The sequence below is a fragment of the Candida orthopsilosis genome, assembly GCF_000315875.1.
Source record: "Candida orthopsilosis Co 90-125, chromosome 3 draft sequence".
NCBI lineage: Eukaryota > Fungi > Ascomycota > Pichiomycetes > Serinales > Debaryomycetaceae > Lodderomyces > Lodderomyces orthopsilosis.
In genome coordinates, this window is record NC_018296.1 from 699,831 (window position 1) to 726,687 (window position 26,857).

The 26,857-nt window shown below is 35.3% G+C and overlaps 9 protein-coding genes and 1 non-coding gene across 10 annotated transcripts; 7 read left to right on the plus strand and 3 right to left on the minus strand. All coding sequences in view use genetic code 12, as the record gives it.

Moving 5' to 3' along the window:
- Nucleotides 1–2,227: 2,227 nt before the first annotated feature.
- On the plus strand, nt 2,228–3,964 carry CORT_0C03180 (Rax1 protein; the record flags this gene model as incomplete). Its single annotated transcript, XM_003868549.1, has 1 exon — nt 2,228–3,964. One exon carries the CDS (start codon nt 2,228–2,230, stop codon nt 3,962–3,964), a length of 1,737 nt encoding a protein of 578 aa, XP_003868597.1.
- Nucleotides 3,965–4,247: 283 nt separating this feature from the next.
- On the minus strand, nt 4,248–5,150 carry CORT_0C03190 (Rpl19a predicted ribosomal protein L19; the record flags this gene model as incomplete). The annotated part of the gene is made up of 2 exons (XM_003868550.1): nt 4,248–4,824; nt 5,149–5,150. Coding segments are annotated over 2 exons (579 nt in total).
- Nucleotides 5,151–5,494: 344 nt separating this feature from the next.
- Nucleotides 5,495–5,812, plus strand: CORT_0C03200 (hypothetical protein; the record flags this gene model as incomplete). The annotated part of the gene is made up of 1 exon (XM_003868551.1): nt 5,495–5,812. One exon carries the CDS (start codon nt 5,495–5,497, stop codon nt 5,810–5,812), a length of 318 nt encoding a protein of 105 aa, XP_003868599.1.
- Nucleotides 5,813–6,025: 213 nt separating this feature from the next.
- Nucleotides 6,026–7,735, minus strand: CORT_0C03210 (Ade2 phosphoribosylaminoimadazole carboxylase; the record flags this gene model as incomplete). Its single annotated transcript, XM_003868552.1, has 1 exon — nt 6,026–7,735. One exon carries the CDS (start codon nt 7,733–7,735, stop codon nt 6,026–6,028), a length of 1,710 nt encoding a protein of 569 aa, XP_003868600.1.
- Nucleotides 7,736–8,122: 387 nt separating this feature from the next.
- Nucleotides 8,123–10,597, minus strand: CORT_0C03220 (Tec1 TEA/ATTS transcription factor; the record flags this gene model as incomplete). Its single annotated transcript, XM_003868553.1, has 1 exon — nt 8,123–10,597. The coding sequence occupies one exon, from the start codon at nt 10,595–10,597 to the stop codon at nt 8,123–8,125; it is 2,475 nt and encodes an 824-aa protein (XP_003868601.1).
- A 2,761-nt stretch (nt 10,598–13,358) lies between these two features.
- Nucleotides 13,359–13,662, plus strand: CORT_0C03230 (hypothetical protein; the record flags this gene model as incomplete). Its single annotated transcript, XM_003868554.1, has 2 exons — nt 13,359–13,389; nt 13,523–13,662. The coding sequence occupies 2 exons, from the start codon at nt 13,359–13,361 to the stop codon at nt 13,660–13,662; spliced, it is 171 nt and encodes a 56-aa protein (XP_003868602.1).
- A 1,660-nt stretch (nt 13,663–15,322) lies between these two features.
- On the plus strand, nt 15,323–15,396 carry CORT_0_Val(AAC)_42. The gene has a single exon. It is a non-coding gene (tRNA).
- Nucleotides 15,397–17,577: 2,181 nt separating this feature from the next.
- CORT_0C03240 (hypothetical protein) lies at nt 17,578–17,997 on the plus strand (the record flags this gene model as incomplete). The annotated part of the gene is made up of 1 exon (XM_003868555.1): nt 17,578–17,997. One exon carries the CDS (start codon nt 17,578–17,580, stop codon nt 17,995–17,997), a length of 420 nt encoding a protein of 139 aa, XP_003868603.1.
- A 989-nt stretch (nt 17,998–18,986) lies between these two features.
- Nucleotides 18,987–21,485, plus strand: CORT_0C03250 (Stp3 transcription factor; the record flags this gene model as incomplete). The annotated part of the gene is made up of 1 exon (XM_003868556.1): nt 18,987–21,485. One exon carries the CDS (start codon nt 18,987–18,989, stop codon nt 21,483–21,485), a length of 2,499 nt encoding a protein of 832 aa, XP_003868604.1.
- A 2,800-nt stretch (nt 21,486–24,285) lies between these two features.
- Nucleotides 24,286–26,793, plus strand: CORT_0C03260 (hypothetical protein; the record flags this gene model as incomplete). Its single annotated transcript, XM_003868557.1, has 1 exon — nt 24,286–26,793. The coding sequence occupies one exon, from the start codon at nt 24,286–24,288 to the stop codon at nt 26,791–26,793; it is 2,508 nt and encodes an 835-aa protein (XP_003868605.1).
- Nucleotides 26,794–26,857: the final 64 nt, after the last annotated feature.

The following is a 26,857-nucleotide window of genomic DNA, read 5'->3' on the forward strand; positions in this document are numbered from 1 at the left end:
AATCGTTTTTCACAACTAACTATTCATTTACAATAGAGATAACACATATTTTGATAATTGTATCCATATACGTACCAAAAAGTCTCATTAAATCCCATTGAATCCCGTTGAATCCCAAATGTCACGTAAACCCATATATCCCAAATGTCCCAAATATCCCAAATAGTCCCAATTCCAAAGTAACAGGATCCCCTTATATTTAATCTCCCTATTCGACCCAAAATTTCCCAATGTACTAGCTTCAAAAAACACGAAGATAAAGCCAAATCTTGACTGGTAAGTCTCTTAACAACCATATCCCAAGAATTCCCAAAAGAGACTAAAGAAGTCACACCAAAATCAAAAAACGTCCAAAGCGCCTGACCAGGAGCACTCTTAAGTCACCGGTGTGGAATCAGGATAACATATGAACTTATTAAGGAACCATGACCACCAAACAGTATGCTAAAATCTGAAAGCAAAACATTCATATAATCAAAAACTTCAAACAACACCTTCAAACAGCAAAACCTTCAAATGAAATGTCCAGACAACAAAACTTTCAAAATCTTGAAGCCACAAACATTTTAACATTAACTCTCCATCTCTCCGATAACTGACACTGAATCGACAACCGCCTCATGTGAAAATCTCCATTGGTTTCTTATGACCTCATTTTCACCGGTTTTTCCCAGAACCAACTAACTCTCATCCCCCCATTGAGTATATCTGTCTACTCCCGGCAAGAAACCCAAGTCTCCCGAAGACCCATTCAGCAGCTGTTCTTTTCCGGAAATCAAAACGGCAACAAAACCCAGATATGGTAATTCCATTCCCCAAAAAGCAAGACCAGGTTTCTCTAGGAAGCAAGTGACTGGAAGTTTTACCAGCTTGTTTTCTGGCTGGCTGTAGATCTCAAAGGAATCTATAGGGGTCCAATGAGAAGGGGAAGCTGGTACACCCTGTAGTAAACTGCGGTTGTGGGCTGATAATGATGATGGTTGATGAACTAGAAAAGAAAAAGAAGGAAAATGTTTTTGGTTTTGAAATAGGGGGCATTGGGGAACGTTTATATTCTTCCATACAAATTACCACAAATACAAAATTTTGGTTGCCAAAATCTGATTATGTTAAGAATCAAAGATATACACAGTAATATAGCATAATATACCAAACGACGGGTGCACATATTCTGCTAATGAGCTAGAAATGAATAACCAGTACCTTATAGACACAATTTTTGGCATGATAACATCAGAGATTTACTGAATAAATTAATACTAGCAAGAGCGGTTGCCAAACTTCAGAAAAACACACACAATCTATATCAAATTGTCAGACAGCACAGAATAGGCATCAACACCAATTAAATGGCATGGGGTGTAATAAAATTTCACAGCTTGTTCCTATATACTACTGTTTGATCTAGAAACGTGATTGATCTTTTGTGTATGATCTATCTAAAGTCTAAGAAGATTACTCATAATGCTACACTTCCATCCAAATTGTAAATCTGAGTAATTAATCAGTACTACATTGATTGTAAATGAAACAGTTTCTGGTCTGAAGGATAGAGTAACAATCAGCCCTGGGACGTGGTAGAAGTTGGTGATACAGACAGTTGTTTATGATAATTTAATCATATTTGATCATTTAAGTTGCACCGTTTGAATGTAGCCCTATTTAACCTGGCTGGATTTTTAGATCTTTGTGAGTTTGTAACGTTGAGATAAAATGTAACAGTCTGGTTAATAAGAGGAATGGTAGACTCTAGTGTCAAAATTCTTTAAGGGGCATAAAGTAAGTATATTATTGAGTATGTGGTCACTTCAATAATACCCGGGTTCTTTTTGGTTCATCAATTACATATGATTTGACAATTATGATCTTTGAGTAGGTGATATACCAAGTTTGATGTCTTTGGGGTGTCGTTTGTATACAACCACTGATTTTAGGCGAAAAAATTGAAATCAGAACAATTGTGAAACAATATCAAACCATAAACACAAGTAACAGAAAAAAAAAAATTGGTTTCAAAAGACCAACTTTTTGTTTGAGAACAACAAGAGAGTAACCTTAGGGAATACAGAGGTGACTACTTCTCCATACAATTCACTTTACACTCACTTTTCACGACTTCAGACTTTCCAATAAAGTTCTTGGCTGTTCGTAACCCCTTCTTCATCGCACCGTTACCAAAGCATACCGCGTCTAGTTACTGGGAAACCCTACCTAGTTACCTCCCACCATGTATAACGAAAAGTATGCACTGGATTTTCCCAATTCAAACTACTTGTCCAATTTGAACAATCTTAATGGAACAAATCAAAATATACAATTGAACAGGTTACCCACTTTAGGAGAAATTCTAGCCAACAAGTCCAAATCACCGGTTGACCTATTCACTTTTTACCAATTTATGCAGGATGTTGAAGGAAGGGTGGATTATTTGGATTTTTGGTTTGATTTAATTAACCACTTAAACTTGTGTAAGCATTATGTCAAGGGTTTAAGAGATTCCATCGTGCGTCAATCATCACATTTCCAATCTAGTTCTCAACGTCAATCACAACCAATACGTGATGATACGAGTGTTGCCTCTGGTTCCAATCACCAGGCACAACGTAATAGTTCATCATCGCACCCAAATTCATCAACTACCCCAACCAGAGGTGCATTTCAATTCCGTAACTCAAACCCAATTTCAGAAAAATCGACCAAACACAAGTCTTTGAGTTCATCGATCTTGCTTGATTTGATTATTAATGATAACATTCTTGAAGAAAATGATTCACATAGATTATCAGCGTTTTTAAGAGGTGATATAAATTTGGATAATCTAGATCCAAAATTGAAAGATCTCATTGAGCAATACAATGCAGAGATTGAAGCTAATGAAAATGCCAATAGAGGTGCTGCTCCATCTTCACAAAACCCGAATTCTCCTGGCTACTCCGGTGGGATGGGGAGATCATCACCAAGTTTTTTATCAAACTCAAGATTATCTGGTTCATCATTCCACCCACCAAATCATCCTCAAGAACCAAAAAGAGTTAGTTCACATTCTGGATTGTTGCATGATGATGATGATGATAGTATTGATCATTTCCCTCATTCCAATGACTCGTCTTACGAAAACCAATTAGATATTGGACAAGCTGACCAAGCTGTGAATGCATCACAATATGTGTCTTTACAATCGGGTCGCAAATCAGACACCAGTGTTGACAAGTTGAAGCATGATTACCCTCAACCTCAAAGCCCTTATGCGAGACAATTCAACAACAGCAACAGCCAACGTCATTCAAACAAACGTGAGTCTACTGTTAACCCATCACTTTTGGAGAGATTAATTAGAGATTCACCTGCTACATCTCATGGATCTTTTATCACTAGAGAAAATTTACGAGAATCGTCACATAATTTATTATTGAAATATTTTGTTGAAGATTCAGAAAAGAATTTAAATTTACCACCACAAGTAAACTCCTACATCATCAAACTGATTGAAGTAGATGGGCGTGATGATCCTGATGTTTTCAACTATGTAAAGCACTATGTGTTTAACCGATTAGAAAATGATCATTTACCTAAATTTCTTGATTTTATGGCCACTAGAAATATCAATCATTCCAATTTTGGAAGAATTATTGCTGGGTTTTTCTTTTTATTCATTGCCTTTTGGGTAAGTTTCATATTGGTATTCCTAAATTATCGAAAGGGATTAAGACCTGTGATTGTTTTACCTTTTTTATTGGCTTTTTATTTAATCATATCATCCATTTACCTAATTGATCCAGTTATGGCTTGGTTTGGAATACTGGAAACTTTTTCAAAAAAAAATGGACAATCTTTGATCAGGGTTAGAGAAAAGTTTGTTTATAATTTCATCTTGAAGAGAAGTTTATGGGTATTGTTTGTAATTTTGGTGTTTACCACTATTATGACAATCTTGTTTAGTTTAGTTCCTGGTCATAGGTTATAGTGTATACATATAGTGTATACAAAGTGTTTAATATTCAAATATTGTATGGTGTGAATAACATATGTAAAGAAATCTACTTTCTCATCACCATCCTACAAGCAAAGTTTCAAGTATAAAACGTTTATGTATTAATACCAACACCAATCGACTCTCCCGATTAACCTTTATATATTCTGCTTTGAACTAACACAAAAGACTAAAAAGTCCAAAGTCTTCACACTAAATATATATATATACAAAGACTTTATTCATTACCGCATCAAGATATCTCCTCCAAATCCATTTATTCGTCGGTAGTTCCTTCAGCCAAGTAAGCTTCTCTCTTTTCGTTGATTCTTTGTTGTCTTCTTTCTCTAGCAGCTCTGTTTCTGACTCTTCTAGCTTCAGCTTCTTCCTTAAGAGCCTTTTCACGCAAAGCTTCAGCCTTAGCAGTGATGATATGTTCAACCAAAGATCTCTTGTGTTTGAAAGTGTTACCTTTAGCAGCCTTGTACAAGTTGTGGTACAAGTGTCTGTCAATCTTACCGGCATCTCTGTATTTAGCCAATAATCTTCTCAAGACTCTCAATCTTCTCATCCACAAAACTTGTTGTGGCATACGAGCATCCTTGGTACCTTTTCTCTTACCGTAACCCATGTGTCTACCAGCAGCTTTGGATTCCTTCAAGGCTCTAGCTCTTGACTTAGAGTGGATGGTGTTTGGCTTCTTGACAATAGTACCGTTCTTGTACAATTTTCTGATAGCATGTCTGGAGTTGGCATTGGCGATTTCAGAGGTTTCATTTGGGTCTAACCAAATTTTTCTTTTACCGACACCAACAACACTTGCAGCAAGTCTCTTTTGAGTTCTTAAGTTAGCCCTGGAAAAAAAAGTTAGTAAATTGGTTGCTCATTGATAGTTTGCTAATCTGGAGATAACTCAAATAGTATGAGATGACAGTGTGATAACAGGTGAATTGTTGTAGTGATTATTGTGGGTCCCTCGCTCTTGTTTCGCTGGGAAGGGCAAATTCTTTTCAAAAAATCTCTTTCAGTGGCTCGACAACGGGTGTGATCTATTCCCTTGTACGAACAGCCCTGACTTAGTAAAAACAGTCTCCTTTATATCAAAAAATGAACATCCCACTTGAATATGACTTCCTCTTGATTATGCAAACTCTATTTCCACCAGTGTTATAACATACATCTTTGCTTGATATCTTGTAACTGTAAGAGATTCACCAGTATAATTTTTTTTTTCTCCCTTTCTTTTGGAAAAAAGTGAGGGATTCTCACTGAGAGTGCAAAAGCTGAAGATACAAAAGTACTGCTGTATGGATGTAATGAGAGGAACAATTTTTTTCACTCACTTAAGACAGGTGTCTACAGCCCTATATATGTGTATTTCACGTGATATTGGAAATCAACGCGTTGTCCTGCATCTCGGTTTTAGATCATCTCTCATCTCATCTCGGTTCCTAGATTTAGATAAGTCAATACACAGTTTACAGATAGTTAACAAAACAGTCCTCAATAAAGACCTATATAGCCATGGCCAAGTCATTAAGATCCAAATCTAAATTGCAAGCAAAATCAATCAAAAGAAAGGGCGAATTTGCCAAATATGCTGATGAAAGAAGTAAAAGAATAGCTGAGAGATTAGCTAAAGAAACCGCCAAACAAGAAGCTGAGAAAAAGAGTAAGCAAGAGAATGGTCAAGAGACGATGGATTTAGATGAAGAAGACAAAGGTGATACAGATGGAAAGAGTAAGAAGGTTAGTACGTCGGGATGGAGGGATTCAAATTCTCAAAGATATAAACAAAGACAACTCAAGAATAAATCGAAAAAAAAGACCTTGAAGTTCTAAGAGGAAACCTGAGGAGTTTAGGCGTGGAAGATGTCCTAGGTTGAAAAGTGAGTCTCACTGTTGCATTACAAACGTCACTGTGGAAGGAAAATCAGTTTAGTTCAGATCCACGCTGGCTCGGGATCAGAAACACAATCATAAACGATAGAGACGACAAAAGCACCAAATATGTATATAAATTATAACGTATAATAGAGATATCTAAGCTCAATTTTACTTTTTCAATTTATCAGTAAGATAATCCTCGTAACCAATTTCTTCAACAACTTCAGCTTTCTTCAATACTTCCTCCTCCATATTATTCATATAACTGCTCATTTTATTCAACCATTTGGGATCAACAGCACCCAAGATTCTTACTGCTAATAATGCAGCATTAGTACTGTTGTTAATAGCCACAGTAGCCACAGGGATACCTCTTGGCATTTGTACAATTGAATGCAATGAATCAACCCCATCTAAAGTTGATCCTTTTACAGGAACACCAATCACTGGTAATGGAGTCATTGCCGCAACCATACCTGGTAGATGAGCAGCACCACCAGCCCCAGCAATGATACATTTCAATCCACGTTGAGCTGCTTCAATTGCGTATTTTGACATTCTATGTGGGGTACGATGAGCACTAACAATGGTTAGTTCGAATGGCACGCCAAATTGTTTCAAAATACGTGCACCAACTGCCATTACTGGTAAATCTGAATCAGAGCCCATGATAATTCCAACTAATGGTTGTTGTTTCTCGCCATTTGGCAGTGATGCAGGGATGTCATTACTCTTTCCCATTATGTAAGCAAGCCTATTCTCAGCATCATCCATTGATGGAGTGACAATGTTTATATGACCCATTTTACGTTCAGGTCTAGTGGTCTTGCCATACAAGTATACGGTTGAATGAGGAGTTTCCAATGCTCGACGGCATGTTTCCAATTCCTTATTTGGAGTCTCTTTGTCACCCAAGACATTCAACATAACGGCATTGGTGATTGTAGTTGCAAAATCAGTGAAACCTTTAGGCATAGGTAATCCAGTGACTGCTCTGACGTGGGCCTCAAATTGTGAAGTAACACATGCATCAATGGTATAATGTCCTGAGTTATGAGGTCTAGGGGCAATTTCATTGATTAATAATTCACCATTTTCTAATAAAAACATCTCAACTCCAAATATACCACAACCAGGGAATGACTTCACGGCATTTTGGGCCAATATTGATGCCTTTTCAGCTAAAGTGTCATTGATTCTTGCAGGTGCATAAACAAGGTGGCATATATTATTTTGATGAATGGTTTCAACAGTAGGATAAGAAAATACTTCACCTTCAATTGACCTAACCACCATAACTGCCAATTCTTTAGCAAAAGGACACCATTTCTCAGCATACAATGGACGGTCAGCTAAAAACTCCAATGCCTTTTTGACATATGATTCATCTTTGACGACAAAGTTACCTCTTCCATCATATGCCAAAGTTCTCGATTTCAACATAAATGGATAGCCATATTGTTGACCCACTTTAGTTAAATTATCAGTGGTATTTTCAGTAATTGCTTGAGATTCAGTAACTGCAATACCATGCTTTATCAAATGTTCCTTTTGCAAATATTTATCTTGAATCAATTTGATAGTATCAGGTAATGGATAAATTCCAATTTGAGGAAACTTCTTCTGAATCTTTTTCAAAGCATCAACATCAACATGTTCAATTTCAACAGTTAAAATATCGACTTTTTCAGCTAATTTGGCAATAGATTCATAATCAGTAAAAGATCCATCAACATGATCATCAAGAGCATTGATTTGCTTGGCTGGTGATTGAGGGGCATCTAAAATAATAGTTTTGATGTTGAGTCTGTGGGCGGCTTCAACAATCATACGACCTAGTTGGCCACCTCCTAATATACCTATGGTTTTGCTGTCCATGGTGCAATCTAATTGTGTAGCAGTAGTAGTCTTTTGAAGTGAATGTCTTCTTTGGTTAATCAGAGTCACAAATTAATTGCAATCGAAATGATTTTTTTAACCTCTTCCAACTACAGTTGCACAAAGCTAATGCGAAGATGGAGAGATTTATACCCACCCAAATTTCAAAACAATTGCATCTTACAAGAGAGTCCTTCAGTAAAAATTCTTTAATGATTACACATACTCCAGACAAATTTAATAATAAAGCGCAAATAGTAAAACTAACAAACAACTGGACACCGGGAAAATGAGATATCCCTCTTAGAGTGGCTGTCAAAGTTGATGGAATTGAATGTGAATGTGAATGTGATTGTGATTGTGATTGTGATGGTAGTAAGCTGTAGCTTAGTAATCACTAGCATACCCCTGTATATAACCCTGATTAGTATATTGATAATCTTGGAAATTGGGTACTGGTTCTAAATGTACGGGACCAGAAGGAACCATCATTAGATCCATATTTGCCGATTGATGTAACTTATACCCTGGGTGAGGGTGATGGTAATGAACGGGCACTTGTTGTTGTACTTGGATTTCATAATCAGGATGATAATGGTGATGGGAAGGAGGTGGTGGTGCAGGGTGTTGGTGTAGTGGATGGCTTTGGGCTGTGAATGAATTTGAGTCCAATGCTTGTTGTTGCAAATGTGGATCATTACCAAGTACAAAATGGGGTGGGTATCGAAGTTCAGGGCCGTACTCTGGATTTGATAATGGAACTTTACTGGAGAATGGTCGCATTGTAGTGGTTGCATTTGTAGCAGTCGTAGCAGCAGTAAAATCGTCAAAATGATCAGGACCAGGTAATGGTACAGTAGCCGTAGTGGCTGTAGCTTTGCCCATTTTGAAGTTAGAGTTCATTGATGAGTCTACTTCTGCAGCAGCTCCTGTATCGTAATCAACAACACCTTCATCATCATTATACGCATTTTCTTCTTCTCCTTCTTCATCATCATCAACAAAAACACGGTTAGGATCTTTATATGTGATGACTTGTGGTACAATATTTTCATCAGCAGTAACCAAATGATCATTATTGACACCACCAGGCAAAATGATTTTAGTAGTGGTGGTGATAGCTTGTAATGAATCGTAAACTTGCAGGAATTCCCAAAGTAGTACCAATTTAACTCTTGATTTTAGCACCATAAACAGATCATCGTCTTGAACAATAGCAGAATCATTATAATTGACACCACCACCACGATGATTCTGTTCATAAACTATTTGTTTAATTGAAAGTCCTTTTAATGCAGTAGCTACTTCTTGATCCAGTTTACTCATGAGTACAAATCGAATAAAAGGTTTCCAAAAATTAATTATAAATTGACATTCTTGATTTAATTGAATACCAGCTTGATTATATTTGGAAACTTCTTGACCATAGGAGTAGATGCAAGTAAATATACTAAACTGTTTGGACTTGAGCTTAGTTGTCAATGACGACGACGACGATGGTGATGATGATGGTGGTGGTAGATAATCTTTACATTTCAAATTGTAATTTGCACTAAATCCTGATCCAACATCGTATGCTTTTGGAGAAAAATCATCAGGTAAATAGATTCTCGCCATGTTGTGTAATACAGGAATATTTGGACTATTTTCAAATTCAACCATTCCTGGGAATCGACGCGATATGGTGGCATTATCATTCAATTTCAAATGTTTTAGGATACCATATTTGTTAAAACTGTTTTTTTGGATGGTTAATAGAACTGAATCTGAATTGTAATTGTTGACAGACATGTAGAAGTTGCCAATTTCCAATTCTGGTAAATTTGTCTCTGATGTTTGGCTTTTCCTTCTTCTTTTGGTTGCTGGAGGATGGATTGATACTAATTTGGAGGTTCCATCAATAACAGTACCACCACTCTCACTAGTGGCATTACTGGTCAGTTTCCTCTTCATCGAATTACTAAATCCCAAAGATTTACTAAGATTGATCTTGGAAAATACCGATTCAAATTTCTTCATAGTCTTTGCCTGATCATCTTCATTTTCAAAATTAGGTCCATTATTAATTAAATCAATAATCTTTTGATTTTGTCCGAGATTCTTTATAACCTGAATATGAGAAGAAACTTGTTTCCTTGTTCTGAATTTACCTGTCTTTGTGAATATGTAATCTGAAACTAATTCATTTCGTCCGCAAGATCGACCAGCAATCTTGATTTTATTTAATCCGTTCTTGGGTATGAATGTTAATACTTCTTCAAATGCTTGTTCGACATCTTCTGACCAAATATCAGTATCCTCAACGCGAGAAAACCCTTCATGATTGAGTTTGTTTATGTGTTGGAGATCAGAATCGGTGCTTTGCGAGTAGGTAGTCAGATCCACTACTCCATCTTCTTTGTTGAATAATGATACGTCATGATCCTCACTACTGTGGGTATAATAGTCTTCTTGCTGATTATCTCCTAATCTAGTGTTTGCTTTATCCAAGATCCTAGCACCGACCCCAACAGAACCCCCACCATTTTGAATAAATGAAAGTTCTTCAGCAGTTAGTTCATGGTGAAGGTTGAAATTAGTTGAGCGAGGCATCTCCTTTCTCACCAATTTGGAAGATTCATGAATTTGGTACAATTGTTTACCATTGGCATCAAGTGCGACATCAACAATGATGGGCAATTTTTTTCTCTTTGAGAAATCTTCTTGTGATGGTGGTGGCATATCCTCTAGTTCTGTAGTAGTAGTAGTAGCAGCAGTAGTAGTAGCAGCAGCAGCAGTAGCAGCAGTGTCTTGTGTAGTTGGAACTAGACCCTGTAAGCCTTGCTGGAGCTCTTGGGAAAGGTCAAGTACGTAAGAACTCATGATAAAATGGGTAAATTGTGGAATTGAAAGAACGACTGCCAGATGGTATGTAGACCAAGTAATATACGAAAATGTTCCAAGTGTGTAAATAAAGGAGTGACTGTAGTTAATTAATGGCACGAACTGATAAAACGAACGAACGACTAGCGGTTGAACAGTGTTGAAGAAAACTTGGGCAACTGCTGGGTATATTGATTCTATTGATTCGACAAAATATAAGCCTGTGTATGAAATATGAATATGAGGTGGGAAAAAATAAAAAAATTAAAAAAGAATCAAAATTTGACTAAAAAATGAGCCTATGAGGTATTATCTCAATCCTATAGATATATATATAAACTTGTCTGTTGTGAGGACGGCAGGGTTTTTGAGTAAGTAGATAGTTTTCAACAGTTGAGTTTGGTTTTGTAATGAAATTGGGAATGTGACTTAAGCAAAGCAAAGACAAGAAAACAAATTTTTATCTGGTGAGGATATATACAGCACAATACAGCACAATGTTATTTTGTTTTATTTTATTTATCTCTCAGGAAAGACGGGACACAACAATAAACATCATTTTTATTGCACCAGTTTTCTATATATCCGCCGTTGTTGTTGTTGTTGTTGAGTACACAAGCCCCTTTCTAGACTATTTTGAGTGGTTAATGTAATGAAACTTATTCTAACATAGGCATTGTTCCTCATTATTATGTCTTTGTTAAAGGACTGCTTGTATTGTACTATCGTGCTATTGTTGTTGTTGTGGTGGTAATTTTTTTTACGAATGAGGGAAAGGGTAGTACATGAAAAACGCGGGTGCGCGTATTGAACGGGAACAAGCGAAAAAAATGAAGAAGAAGAAGAAAAATTGTATCTCTTTATAATCTATTTCGAAGAAGAGTATCTTGTGAGTAGAAGGTGCCGCTGACACCTCTATTGGCTGATGCTACTCTAATAAGACTACTACGTCTCTATTTTTAAGTATGTCTGTTCTTTAGTCTCAATCGATCCATAATTTCATTTCTAGAACTTTTACAAGTGTTGAGTTGTTCTTTCTGTGTTATTGTTTACATTATAGAAAAGAAATAAATAAAAAAAATCGTAAACAAAAGAAGTCGTGCCTTAAATTGTGCGGTTGTGCACTACCTTTGACTCAAAACTTTGATAGCTTTAGAGCCACCACATTGTTATTGTTATTGTTATTGTTATTGTATAATACTCTGTCGCCATTTCAAAACTAGTAGACTATTGATCCTTGATCCGGATGTTTGACATGCAATTACGGCAACACCTTACACCCTGCATATTCAAGCATATGTAGTGTTTTCGTTGACATAATTACGGGCTTTGTTTTTGTCACACGAGCCACACTGTGAAGAGGTATATGGGTGCAGAACTAAGTTCACGTCGCGTTGAATGTCCTAATAAAACGGTTTGATTTTATCGCATGTATGGGGTTAACGGAAGCCCCTCCTTGTCGTTAATAATTTCCTGTACGAGATGTGTATCCCTCTTGTTTTACGTATTTTGCCATTTGTTCCGCTATCGAAAAAAAAGAAAAAAAAACAGAAAGATGGAAAACACGTGATCTATTTTGGAATCATTGCAAACTCTACGAGGGTATGAAATGAAATGAAACGATCAATCAGCATTTGTCTTTTACTGGAACTTTCGGATCTTTAAGTGTGTAGGGTTATTGTTTGTAGATTTCGAGCGCATCGACGTTTGTTTGCGTGCGTTATTGTCATTGTATAATTGCCTCTCTTGCATCGGATGCGCAGTAATTGCAATTAATCAACTCTTTAATTGAAGAACCACCCGTTGTCATTTTTAGAGAGATGGAAGATACGGGTAAATTTATTTAAAGATTTTGCGCTTATTGAATGGCTTACGTCTGGAATCGGATTTATTAAAACGCGACTAGTAACCAAGCTCATAACCAAAACCTCGCATCCTTATGAGGGTAATGTTTCAGTTTTGGGTTATTTTTGCAACCGCAAGGATGGAGAACTATAAAAGGGTATTTTGTATGGTATTTTATGGCGGACGGCTGAGTCCACGTTTGTACCGAAGAACCCGAAGGAAAAGAGTCCGAGGGTATGAAAAGGCATTCGCGTAGGAACTAAAAATATATAATCTTGTAATTTATTTACTTATGACGTATACAAGTATAATTGCGAGACCTGACCATGGTATCCACAAAGCCTAATTGGGTGTTCTTTCTTCAATGACTGGTTGCAGACGAATCGTTTAGCTTCTAGTTTTTTAGTATTATCTGTCACAAAACAATAAACTTCCTCGACGTTGTATTAGAGTACACTAGTGGATAATGTAAGTTCTTGTAACCTAAAGCACCACCATGATGATGGTTGTTAGTACTAGGTTTGGCAATATTCGAAGAGTGTACCAATCAACTAAAAATAAGTTGGACCACTTTTAACACACTAATGCAAAAGCATGTCACACTATTGGAGTTTTGTAGCAAAGTAATTCTGGAACCTTCTCAATCATAAGTTTCGTAAATGTGTGAAATCGTTCTAGAACGGATAAAAGCGGGTCTGCTGACAAATCAAGACCGACTCTATCGGTGATTTCCAAAATTGGTAATCCTAATACACACATTTTATTTTATTTTTTTTTTTCACTAACAAAAATGATCACTCATAAAACTTCGTTTCTATTTATATAGTTTAATATATACCTGCATTGAAATTTACCAACAACCCTTTGAGTCTTCATTAAATAAAGATCAGACCCAAATCATAACTCATTTATAACAATGTGCATGTCAGCTAATTGTCAAGTTTGTGGTATGTATAAGGAGTGATTTTCAGGACCACCTCAAATTCGATGCCTAGATGCGACATAGTCCTTATATATCGTTTAGCAGATAACAAAAATGGACCCCCATTGAGGCCCCGTTACTAACAATATAATCTCTAGGAGGAAGAACATGGAAAGGTTGTGGAAATCACGTAGCTTCGGCAATGAGCTCATACCCAAAGGAAGAATGGTGCAGATGTGAATCCGCCAGTGGTGCTGAATTAAACGGGTTTCCTCCAAAACAAGGTGATGCCAAATGACTAGGGGATCCTAAGGATAATCCTCAACAAGGCTCAGGATTCAAGCCAGTGATGTTTTGGACTCTTGTCTTGGTTGTTGGTGGAGTTTACTTTTACAAGAGTTATGCTGCTTGAGAAGTGGCATTTTGGGGAGGAGTTTTATTCATACGAAAATGATTAACATTTGTATATATGATAAATGGTTAGTAAATAGCTATGGTGTAATGAGATGAATATGTCTTGAAATGGTTATTTGGACGTGTAGGATCGAGGGGGTCGGTTTAAGTCTAAGTCGCAAGCTTATTCAAGAGCTTTTCATGTATATGTTTGGATCTTTGGCAAGTTTACTCCACTCTTTAATTTCCCATATGAAAAATCCCCACCTTTCAAAACATCATATTCCCCCACCTTGTAATAATAGGCTTGTAATTTAACCACGGCACTTTTACGATTCTTAACAACAGCGGTTTTAAAATTGATTGATTCAAACATGGGTCTTGTATGATCTTAGCAATAACAATAGTGTTTCTGTCTTTGGTTTAATCCAATGGTGCCACATGGCAATCTTGGACTCGACTTACTTGCACAATCAAGTTTAGCTTTACCCTACCCTTTTTATTTAAAATTTCAATATCCCCCTCCCCCAATTGACACCAATATTTGTAAAATGGAAACACATATATGCAATGTTTTTAGCAATATCCACAGTGACATTTTCTGTCAAAATGACTAGTTACTCCAATATTCGATATCTCATTAAAAGCAATCCATCCAATTGCTGATCAAGTATATTATTATCACCTAAATGGTTTACGAGCTCGTCCATATCCTTGTCAAAAACAGATACGGTGTACATTGGTGCAACTATTTAATCTTGGTTTGATACCGACGCTGAACTTTCAAATGTAAAATTACAATAGCCAATGCTTGATGTTGGGTAGTTTTGCTGAACTATATTCTCAAGTGTATGAACTGGGAGATCAATAATTGAAATTAAATTGGAAATCCAAGTGAGTGTTGGCTGTTTTGATAGAGTTGAATTGTATTTTGAAAAGAATGATTCAAAAGTAGTATATTCTATATCGTCACCTTAAATTTAAAAAATAGTCGAACCTGTTTTAGTTGCAAAAAAAAAATGAGACAAAAAATGGATTCATTATCCAAACTGCAACTACAACAATTAATCATGAGAGCTGGTTTAGACCAGAGACGTATTGGAAATCCAACTCAAAGATCTCTATCTTGGCTTATGTGGATAGTTTTCGATAATATTCGTTAATATAACGGAATGTAAACGTAGTGTCTTTTGTGTTGCAATATAGAAATTGATGTGAAGACGTTCTCTCAATAAGGGCTTTCAATACAGAATGATATTTACAAATTCAATCCAGAGTTTAATAAAGTTTAAGTTATCCTTCTTATAGACTTAAAAATTTTGTAATAGCACGGATTGGAGCCAACAGGCTTCAGTTTCCAGTTGTAACGCCAATTTTATATCAACAACAACCCAAAAGTTACCTAAAATGAAATAATCCTGTTTAAATTTTAATTCAATTACTATGAGATTGTTGATTGTCCATGAAGGCAATAAAATAGCTCAAAACCACACCACTCAGGACGCTGAATCCTCTTAAATTTAATAGAGATTATATATTCTAGACTATAATTTCATTAACAAAATGGTTCTGTGGTCTAGTTGGTTATGGCATATGCTTAACACGCATAACGTCCCCAGTTCGATCCTGGGCAGAATCATTTATTTTTTTGATTTTTTATCTTTCAATATCAGGCAATTATCCTCCTAGTGTTTTTGACTCTCTCATAAATGTCACTTCTTATTACTCTCCTGGATAAACAGGCATGAATGTTTGATATTCTCTTTTAGAAAATTGTCTACTTTTTTGCAACAATTTCCGTGCAAAAAATGAGTATGTTGAAAGTGCAATTAAAAGCGCAAGATTCAAATACAATTCGGTGGTAGAGAGGACTATTTTAAACTAGACTACAAGATGCTGTCACATCCCAAAGCAAAGTACAAAAGGATGAAAATGGTTTTAACGGATAACTTGTGATACTACGAGTTTTATTGTCTTTTGACGAAAACAAAATTTTAGAATGGTAAAAAACGTCAAAAAAGGTGATATCGGAAATATGTTTATCACTTTGTGTTTACATCAAACATATTCCTTGTTATATTATTGGTTGGATATGTACAATGACATGGAATGAAAAGGAACCGCAAAACTGGATTAAATGAACAAAGCAATATTGATTTTGTATAACCAAGTATGTAATATTGTGATTAAAGGTGAAAGATTTAGTGATGAATGTATAATGTATGAGTTGGTAATAGAGTGGTGTTATATGGTTAAGAGCTTTTGAAAATAGTGACATACGGTTAAATTGAAGATAAGAAAGAAAGAAAGAGATAAGCAAAAGTGACTTTTCCATTGTTATTGGTGATACGAGTCAAAAAAGAAATGGAGAATGATAAGAGGGGAACTCATATCTCTTGAAATAACTCTATGTAATGTCATTTATCAAAAACCTCGCATAACAAGATAAACCCGATTCTTTAATAGATCATGGTCAACACAAAGATTCGTTTTGTACAAACGTTTGACAAATTTTAACAACTTCTGCTGCTTCCGACGGAACAGCTTCCCCGACTCAAAACTGATATACAAATGTACTTTACCACCTCAACAACACACAAAAGTTGCTTTGAACCTCTTCCAAGTTACTTGAAGAGCGCAAAAGAGGTTAAGTGTCGTTACAACTAACATGTGCTATTTTTAGAATGGGGTTTCTCTTGCTAATATGAAATCATAACCATAAACCAAAAAGTCAAAGCAGTTGAAATTCTTGACCCCTTTCCTTTCAATTTTAGTACAGAGTAGTACCTGACAAGAAAATATAATTATAATACGTTATTACAATGGAGGTGATGTAGACTATAGTAAGATTGTGACAGTTTTAATGTTATTCCCCCCCCTCCTCCTCACCTTTCTTGTTCTTATGTTCGGGTGGGTTACTGTTCCTGTTGCTTTTTATTGTATTCTTAGCCAAGAAAGAGAGAGAGAGATATGTAGATTTACGAGAAATTAATTATTCTAATATAGCCTTTGTAGTAATTACGAAGCGGTTTGTGTGGCTTGGCTTGTTTGATGTCAAGAATTGTTGTGGCTGCAGAGTCGTATTTTGTTGTTTGTTTGTTGTTTCGTCGTCTGTTTGCTTTCACTGAACATACGAGGAACCTCAAGTGTAAACTGTGGAGTCAATGCATTCAAAAGGTGTGGTGATTGTTTGTTGTGGTTGCGGTTTAACAAAATGCCAAATATTTGGTGATAATTTTTATTGTATTGGTCGCCTTCAATTACCCCTTTGTGCATATCAATTTTTGGGGTGTAGTATGTGTGTTTGGATGTAATTATGTATATCTCGTACGGCGTTTTTTACAAAAGTGGGAAAAACAGTCCAAATTTGGAAACTTAAGGCGGAAGTACTTATAACCGAAAGAAATTAGATTCTCACAATTGTTTTCATTACGTAATCACGTATGCAAGCTGTCAAAATAATAATAGAAAGCAATAAATACACAAAGTAATAAAAAGAATCGACAAGAGGATAACGATGATTGTTGATGGTGATGGTTAAGAATAAGAATACAGACAAGAGAGAAACATAAAGGAAGGGGGGGGCTTGGTTAGAAAAACAGTTGAGATTGCGCTTTCTCTGTTACTGTGTATCATATGTTATTGAGTAAAAGGAGGCGACAGTTTTTAAATTGTGTCTGATTCTGTATTCGCCATTTCTATTATCTTCAAATCTGATGTGATTCGTTGAGGTAATTAGTTGATTTCTACAAACACTATCAATATTGCGTGTAAATGTCCAGTGACTTTGTTTTATTGTTATCGAATAAAGGGCGTTGAAATGCTTATCACCCGTAGCTTTACTATTGCAGTATGGGCGCTTAACACTATTTTTGTTGATCTATTTACTCTTGTGAGATGTGGTTCTAATGTTGGTTTGTATTACAATAGTACTTTTAGTGTGGATTATTATTATCTCTACTGTCTGTCTGTTGCAATGCAAACTGTGTTAGATTACACAATACTTTCTTTTATGCATTGGATGGTATTTTCCAATTGGTCTCTATTGTTCATCTTCAAAAATTTATTCATCTTCAAACACAATAGGAAAACAATCGTTACTTTGTTGACTAACTTATTACTTAATGTATACACACATCCATACACCAATACAATTGACTGCTCGTATCTGTTGATCACTTTCTCTTTTGTATTGTTTTGTTATCTTTTCTTTCTATTTGCTATTGTTCTTTTAAATTGAGCTGATTGTTTCTTCCCTTATTATTATTTTTATTTAAAAAGTTCAGGCGCTTAATTTTAAACTTACGCCTATTTTTCGAAATTTAAAAGCTTTTGAGAAGCAGGAGAATAGTTTGTAATCTTTCTGTTTTCTGATCAGAATCTAAAATTTTAATCAATCATACACATTTAAAATTGTGGTTTGTCATTCATCATTTTGGAAAGATTCATCAATATATATATATTTGATATAATAAATTTTTCATCAGTTTCAAAAATTATATATTATTGAGTTTCAACGACTTTTACGACAACATTTTCACACTTACTGAAGTCGACTACAAAGACACAGGGATATACACTTACTATCTTGGATCAAAACTGAAATTACACCAGGGTACTACTACCTTTAATATCACGTTTTGACTCGATATATTAACCAAAAATTTTCAAAACAAATAAAACACCCCCGCAATAGAAAAAAAAAGTTGGAATATTATTTGATATTACTATTTTTGGATTTAACTAAAAAGCTCCTCAACTGTCAAAAATATAGATCACCCTATTTTTCGGTGGATATTGTATTACGCTCCTTGCCCAAGTTTATTTAACCGTCCACATACAGAAACGGGACGCGGTTAATTATTATTGAAGGAGTCAAAAAAGCGTTCGCCATTCAACAACAATACAAAATCATAGGGCATCAAAGTAGTTATTATAAACCAAATACTTTGTTTCGCAATAGCCTTTGAAATTTTACCGTGTTTAACAGAAAGTGAAGACACCGTGATAAGAAATCTTCTTCTTTTGATTTCACTACTATTTTTTGTTCTCAAAAGTTATATTATCACCAGACTTGTTCAATTTGCTTTAGTCTTGTTGTCGTGGTCTACCCTTAAACAGATAAAGACCTAATATTTTTGAAACTGTCATATATGCAACTAATAAATCACCCCTTACGTCAACTCACATAGAGATACATATATCAACAAGACAGATTATCAAATAACAATGTTTATCGTATCACTTGGTTTATTATACGATTCAAACTATGAAGACCTTGTAAAATCTCCACCTTATGGTGTTGTTAGCGCCAGAGCTAAACAGGTTTACACTATAACCAACACTACTAAGTTTACCGCATACAGACAAGCTATATACCAACCATTCACATCACCTAGATTATTATCCATCCGGTTCAATGTATACAAATTTATCAATCGTTTAATTTATGGGACTCGCAGATATCAGGAGTTGTTTCCACCTATTACAAAACTTGTCAATTTCAACAATAGCAGATCTATTGCTAAAGCCAAAGAATCAAAGGAAAACATATCGCAGAGGGACATTCAAGTAAGATCTAATTTTCCTATCAATTGTGCTGTTGATGATTTGGATTTAATGTTTGATGGTGGTGATCAAATTACAATCTTTGATTCTGCAATTGATGATTTACATCATCTTCATCCACAACAATATCATCATCATGGAGGACATGGTGTGGGATTTTCTAATCATAATTCTCGTTTTGAAAAGGGTGGATTTGAAGAAGAGAGAAGCACTCCTGTATTCCAACAACAACAGAAAACACAACAAGCTAAGCGTCAGCAAAAACAACAAGATCAGTTCCACCTTGAATCTCATCAACCACAAAGGGCACAAAAATCGGAACAAGTTGACTTAACACCTGCTAATGACTTGCCAATATTTGATGATTTCCTTGAAGCTCACCAACATCGTTACATTATCAACAGCAGCAACAACAACAACAACAACAACAACAATGAAGATGACTTTTATCTCAACGTCGCCAATGAGAAGGAACTCAACGAGGTTAACAAAAATACATTTATCTCATTCGGACCTAGAATCATGTTTGGAAATCAATCTTCTACTAATCAACAAACAAGAATTGATAAATCTTACAATGATTTTGAAGACAGAGACAAGGTTAATGAGTATCCATTTTTTGATGATTTTGAACATAAGCCATCACCTATCAAGTCAATGAAATACGACCAAAACAAAGGTTCCATTAGACAAATTGCATCATCTATAGAACATGCATTAATTTCTTCGTCCGTGTCATCAACTGAAAGTTTTCTTAGTCCATTGGATGATGAAATTCTCACAAGATTACATCGTCCATCACCCCAAAATAGTGTTGTTGTTTCTAATGGTGCTAATGTGAGTTACCACTTTGGACAAGATTTTTATCAAAGCACCGACAACGATGATGAGAATTCTGAATTTGCTTTCGAAATTGAGTCGTCATTACCACAACGAGATTCATCCTTGACTCGTCCATATTCCCATTCAGTATCGTACCCACATCCACAATCACGCCTCCAATCGCATGTGTCATCTGTACCACAAGCACATTCAAATTCAATTACAGGAATTGATCATTTACAATTTAACAACTTTCATCCTCGCTATGCAACACTACAACAACATCGTCATGATTTGGATAGTTTTAAGCTCCCCAATAATGTCAAATTTGGCAGACAAAATGAGGAGGCATTTGTCCCACAAAGAAAGAGAAAGTTGTCATCATCGGGGTTGTCGATAAATTCTCCATCAATAGTGTCAAGTTTTGATTCTGATGTACCTGTTTCCCCAACCGATACTATAATAAAACCCACGTTGAAGAAACTAGAGACACTGGGGAAACTGAAACGTAAACTGAAGAAGAATAAAAAGGTTAAGGTTGAACAGCAAGAAATTGCCGATGGTTTGAAACATGAAAACGAAACAACATGCACTGATAATCATTCAATCGACGACTTTATATCCGAGCCAGTTGTTATATCCACCACCACCAAAACCATCAACACAACCGTTCGCAAACTAAGCTATACCGGAAAAGATGGGAAAATCGGCTATTCATTCGAATGCCCCCACTGCAACTCCCACTTCAAAGTAAAAGGCTACTTAACTCGTCATTTGAAAAAACACAGTTCATCGAAAGCATTCCATTGCCCTTTTTATCAAGATTCGTCACCACCACCACCACCAGAAGGAGAAATTCACAGGTCATCATCATCATCATCTGCCCCACAAGCAGGTACCAAATGTCACCCAACAGGTGGATTCAGCCGTCGTGATACATTCAAAACTCATCTCAAAGCATTACATTTTATTTATCCACCAGGAACCAAGTCTACTGAACGAAGCCACCTAAGTGGTCGATGTGCTGGATGTTTTCAATTTTTTGAAAACAATACTCAATGGTTGGTTCAACATATTGAAACTGGATTGTGTCAGGGTACTGTTTTGTATAAGGAGAAATTGAGACAATCGATAACAAATGGGAATGAATTGAAGAAGGTGAAGAAGGAAAGAGATGCATGTGATGAAGATGATTTATTGGGAAGTGATTGTGATGATGAATTTAATGCGGAATTGAAGAATTTGGATTATGATGAAGAAGAAGATGCAAATGACGACGAAGATGAAGAGGGAAATACGATGAAGAAAGTTAAAGTAAAAAAAGAGCCAATGAGATAATTCGATGAGGAGATACTCGTTGTGAGGGGGGAGACATTTGCTTTTGATTACTACGTTGATGCTGATGAAGTAAATTTTTCAAATTTAATTTTAATTCTTTGAATTTTTTGACTGTTTGGTTTTAGATTTGTATAATAATTTTTTAATTTTTAATTTCTTGAACGTTTTATTTGATGATGAACTGGAAGGATGATCCTTTATAATGTAGGAGGAAGCACAAGGTCTTGAACAGGCTTCTTTGAGATATTTTTTGCACAAACAGAAGAAGTGATTTGTTTCTGTTGATGTTTGGTTCACTATTTTTGCCCTGGGCAAATTAAAGCAATACTTGCATTTCTCAGGCACACACATACATATACCTTCAAGTGTCTATTGAGTTAAAGTTGTTAACTTTCTAAAAGTGTTAAACAATGATAAAAAGGACTCCCAGCGGATAGAAATGAAGGAAGATTGGCCTTGTTTATCACATTGTTCTTCCTTATTGGTGTGTGTTAAACGTGAAACACAAATAGTGCTCTATAATAGGATTAATTAGAGAGGGTGAATGAGCGAGTGTGAACAGGAGAAGAACGTGAGTGGGGACTGTTTGTATGACTACCCATCATACTTTATTTGTGTTGTATTGGTTTCTGATAAACATGGTCTCAACTACGTTAGTCTTTTCGCCGTATATATGTATATATGCAAGATGAATTATGTAGCTTTGAGATGGTTATATATGCAACCTGTGGTGGTTACGATATTCGATGTGCTAGATAGAGGAGGAACTACAGAACAAAAGATTTCAGTATGATGTTGATTGTGGCTTGTTGGTTGCATTTGTATCACGGACAATATTGGAGTGTAGATAAGGGTACTTGTGTCTCATCAACTACAATGGGAAGAGAAGGGTTGATATATAATAATTCACATATGCTAAACATAGTTTTGTTTCTTTGAACGTGGTTGTTTCTCTCTATCTACCAACGGATATTAGCTGGTTTTGTATCTTGTCTTTGCCTTTCACCGCCAATCCGTTTGTGTATCTAGTGTACCTTTTACTTTATAATTTTAACGGTGTACATATATATATATTTTCCTATTGTTGTTGAAAGATCCTTTGGATCGGACAATGTTTATACCGAGGTTTGTCTTTCTTTTATTGACAACTTCAAACGCTTTAAAATTTGTTTATTTTTTTTTGCTTTTAGTTTGTTTTTGCAACCGTGGGACAAACGGATGGGAGATTGTACATACAGTAACTGATATAGTTGGGCATAGCCGCTTTGGATTTTAGCTCTTTAGCGAAACAATCTTTTTAGTTGTGGTGCCCGTTTTGTGAAAGAAATTATACGTATCACCTCATATCTGTGTCTTAGTTGAGCCACAGGGTATTGTATATTACTAGTCTTTGGCAAATGCACACCCTTCTTTCGATTGTGTACTTCCTTGCAATCTGATTAACTACCAGCTTTTGGGCATCAATAGTCTACCGTTTGATAAAGGGTCTTGGCCCTACAAAAAACCCAAGAATACCTGAACTCACAGTGTAATTACTTGATTTTTAATTTTGGAAGTAGAATGTCAATTACACTTTTCCCTCTGTCATGAAAATTTTCACACCATAACCCCATACAATATGAACCTTATAAAGACCAAATAGTAAAAGCGTATTACAGAGAGAGGTTTTGAGAGATATTGAGAATGTTATCTTCTCTTTAGTTGGGTTATTCAATTTTGTGTAAGTTTAAATATTTTTGTTGGGTTCATCTCAATACACTTTTGGCTTTGTGTTACTACAGGCATCTCGAGCATATGAGATGATTTAATAACAACTACTAACTTATAACAGTCTAAACAACTTGTCCCCCTTTATTTTTTTGTAAGGGCAGAGGATATACAATTGATCGGTCACGTACTTAGTGAATGGACAAAGGGAAGAGAGGGGTTTCACTTTGACACATCCACATATACAAATTTCATTGTCTAATAACGGGCTAAACCGTGGAATTAAGAAAATAAAGTACTATTATCTTACCACTCGTAAATCAAAAAATATCACAGTCAAAGAGCTCTATGTGTCCATGTAAGCGAATATATATAAGGAAGAAGTTTCCCTCTTTCATTCGATAACTGACTTTTTTTCAATTGTTGTTTGTTATCAAAACTTGAAAGACAATTGCCCACAACGTCTAAACTTCACTTTAGTTCAATAGACATAACAAGTCAGTTGAATCAAACTACATTTAAATTCTATTCATTGCAATAGATAGTGTGATCCGTCTCCCCCCTTGAAACAAGAAAGGTTAGGTTAGATAGGGTGGAATATATATTTGTGAGGTGTCTAAACTCATTTGCGAAATCTCCACAAGAATATACCCCACCTTTTAAGTCAATTTAACTAAGTTTGCTGTGTATATACAAAAAACATCTGAGGATTTACACCCCCCAACAACCCTAATTTATCAGCAATTTTGAATTTACTATAAAGGGGTAGTCAATAGTCTACTATCCTACTGCCGCTTCAATTGACGTTTCCCGAACAACATTCACCAGCATCAATCTATCCCATATATATATATCAGTTTGTTCGAAATTGTTCTTCCCCATTTTGTGTTATTGCCCCAACCGGAAATAAAGAAAAAAGAAACGCAAACGCAAACTCAAACCAAAACCAAAACCAAAAGTTATCCTGGCGTTTGAAATACGAAAAAGTTTTACTCAAGAATATATATATATAATATATTCATCAGTTTGTTTTGCATAAACCGGCCACTACGCATTTCTGCTCCACTGCATTACCCTATACGAAGCCCTAAAAATGACTACTGCTAGTGGAAAAGACGATATTTCCAATTCTGATTTCGACATCAATATTCTTCAAGATCCATTGGTTGACCCATTGGTTGATATGAAATTTCCGTTACCAATAGATAAGGAAACTTATATTGATAGTCCCAACAATGTCAAAACTCTACACCAATCTTTCAATTTGTTGCATTCAGCATATCGATTCTTTACTGGAAAAAAATATTATGACAAGATTTATAAAGATGTTGAATACAAATACTTTATGAATAAACATGATGATTCATTTAAGAAAAAGTTCAAAGATCATATGGATGGTAAATTGGAAAAAGATGATCCTAAATTGGATGAAATTGTCTACAATTTGATTAATCAAGAATTAAATATGAAGTTGATCAAGGCATCTGAATTTAAATCAAGATTTAAAGAAGTTAAAGACTACATGATCAAATATTACAAAGATCAAAATGAAATCAATTTACCTACTTTTGCGTCTCATGATTTTATTAGAAGCGCTTATGTAACAGTTATGACAATTATGCAAAAATTATTCCCCAAGGGAATTTGGGTTTCCAATCAAGAGATGTCAAATTTATTTCAGAAATATATTGAAAATCCCATGTCCATTATATGGGCCCCATCTCACCAATCCCATTTGGATTATGTCATTATTCATTTAATGTCCATAAGATTCAATATTGCTACTCCATCAGTTATTGCCGGTGAAAATTTAAATGTTGCCGTTGTCGGTAATCTTTTGAAAAAATTGGGTGCCATCTTCATTCCACGTTCATTCAATAATGAATTATACACTGAGCGTAATTTAAACAATGTGATTGAATTCTTGTTGGTTAATAAAACCGCATTTGAAGTGTTTATTGAAGGTACAAGATCAAGAGATGGGAAATTGTTGTTACCCAAATATGGTATCTTGAAATCATTGGTGTCGATATACTTGAAACAACGTAACGAAGAACATAATGCTCATTTTGATATGTTGTTCCAACCACTTGGTGTTACTTATGAACGTATTTATGAAAATGATTCATTTATTAAAGAGTTGAAGGGAGATGACAAGACTCAAGAAAGTCTTGTTGGAATTGTTTCAATTGCTGCACTGGCGTTCTTTCCCAAGAAGGATCAATTAGTTTATGATAAACAGGGGTTCAATGATAACTCAAATCGTAATTTGACAGGAAAGATTTTTGTTAAATTGGGTCAAGGTTTCACCTTGAGTGAATTCCTCACAAGTGAGCAACAAATTGCCGGAGGTGATGAGATCAAGAATGAAAAAGATGTCAATTTAAAAAAATTGGGATTCAAAATTTTACACGAAGTTAATCGAATTGCTTTCATTCCGGAAATTTCAATCATTGGTACTGCGTTACAAGCATACACCGACTATAGTGGCAAGACTATTTTCACTACTAATGAAATGACCCCTACTTTGAGATTAGTGTTGAAGATGTTACTTAAAGAAAACGAATCTTCAGTCACAAACAAGATTATCTTACAAGATATGTTGGATGCTAATGATGCAGAAATTGCATCTGTTATCAAGTATTGTATTGTTTCATTCTTCAGATTCATCAAAGTTAACGAAAAGAAAGACCTCATCAAGATTGAATCACCAATTGAATTATTGTATTACAAAAATTTGACTATCCATTTGATTATTCATAAATGCATTGCCATGTATCTTTTGTTATTACTTGATGGCGATTACAATTCGAACCGAAGAATATTGGGTAAGTTGTTTTACATTGTCACGAGCTTGTTAAAGAACGAGTTCTTATTTGATTATGACGAGAACCCAAGAAACGCATTGAATTTCATTCTTGATGATTTGGTTGAACAGGGAGTTATTAGCAGAGTCGAACCACAAAAGAGAATCACCAGTGCTGAAACAACCCTTGCTTCCAATACATCTTCCTCTTCCTCTCCCTCTTCCAACGAAGATGGCCCAGAATTGCCATATTACAAGATTGAAGATCGTCAATATGTGAAAACATTTGCCAACTTGGCCCAACCATTTATTGAATCCTACATTGTCTTGATCACCAACATCTTGGAAATGACAACCAATTTAGCCAACAACTATGCCCGCGCCAAACGTCAACAAACCCACGCCAAGATCATCTTGGACGACGAAGACTTAAAATACCCAACAACAAAAGGTTTACTCAAATATATAATTGATCAACTGAGAAAGAAAGCCCGATTCAAATCCCTTGAATCCATAAACAAACAATATTTGGTTAGTGATTTATATTACTTGAACAATTTACAATTGGTTAAAATCTTTAAAAACAAAGCCAAAACCAAGGCATTTGTTCAAATTTTAAATCCCAAGGATCTTGATATTTTGAATCAATTTTTAATGCAATTGTTGAATTTAAGTCATGGGGATAAGAGTTTGTTGACTGATGATGTTAACATCAGTTATATCATTGATATCACTGAAAAGAATTTTGATCGTGATTCTGCTCAAATTAGAAGAAATCAAAAATTCAAGTTGTAAGAAAGAGAAGATATTGAAAAATGGTATGTATATTAGAATTAAGTTATTGTTTATTTGAAGACAA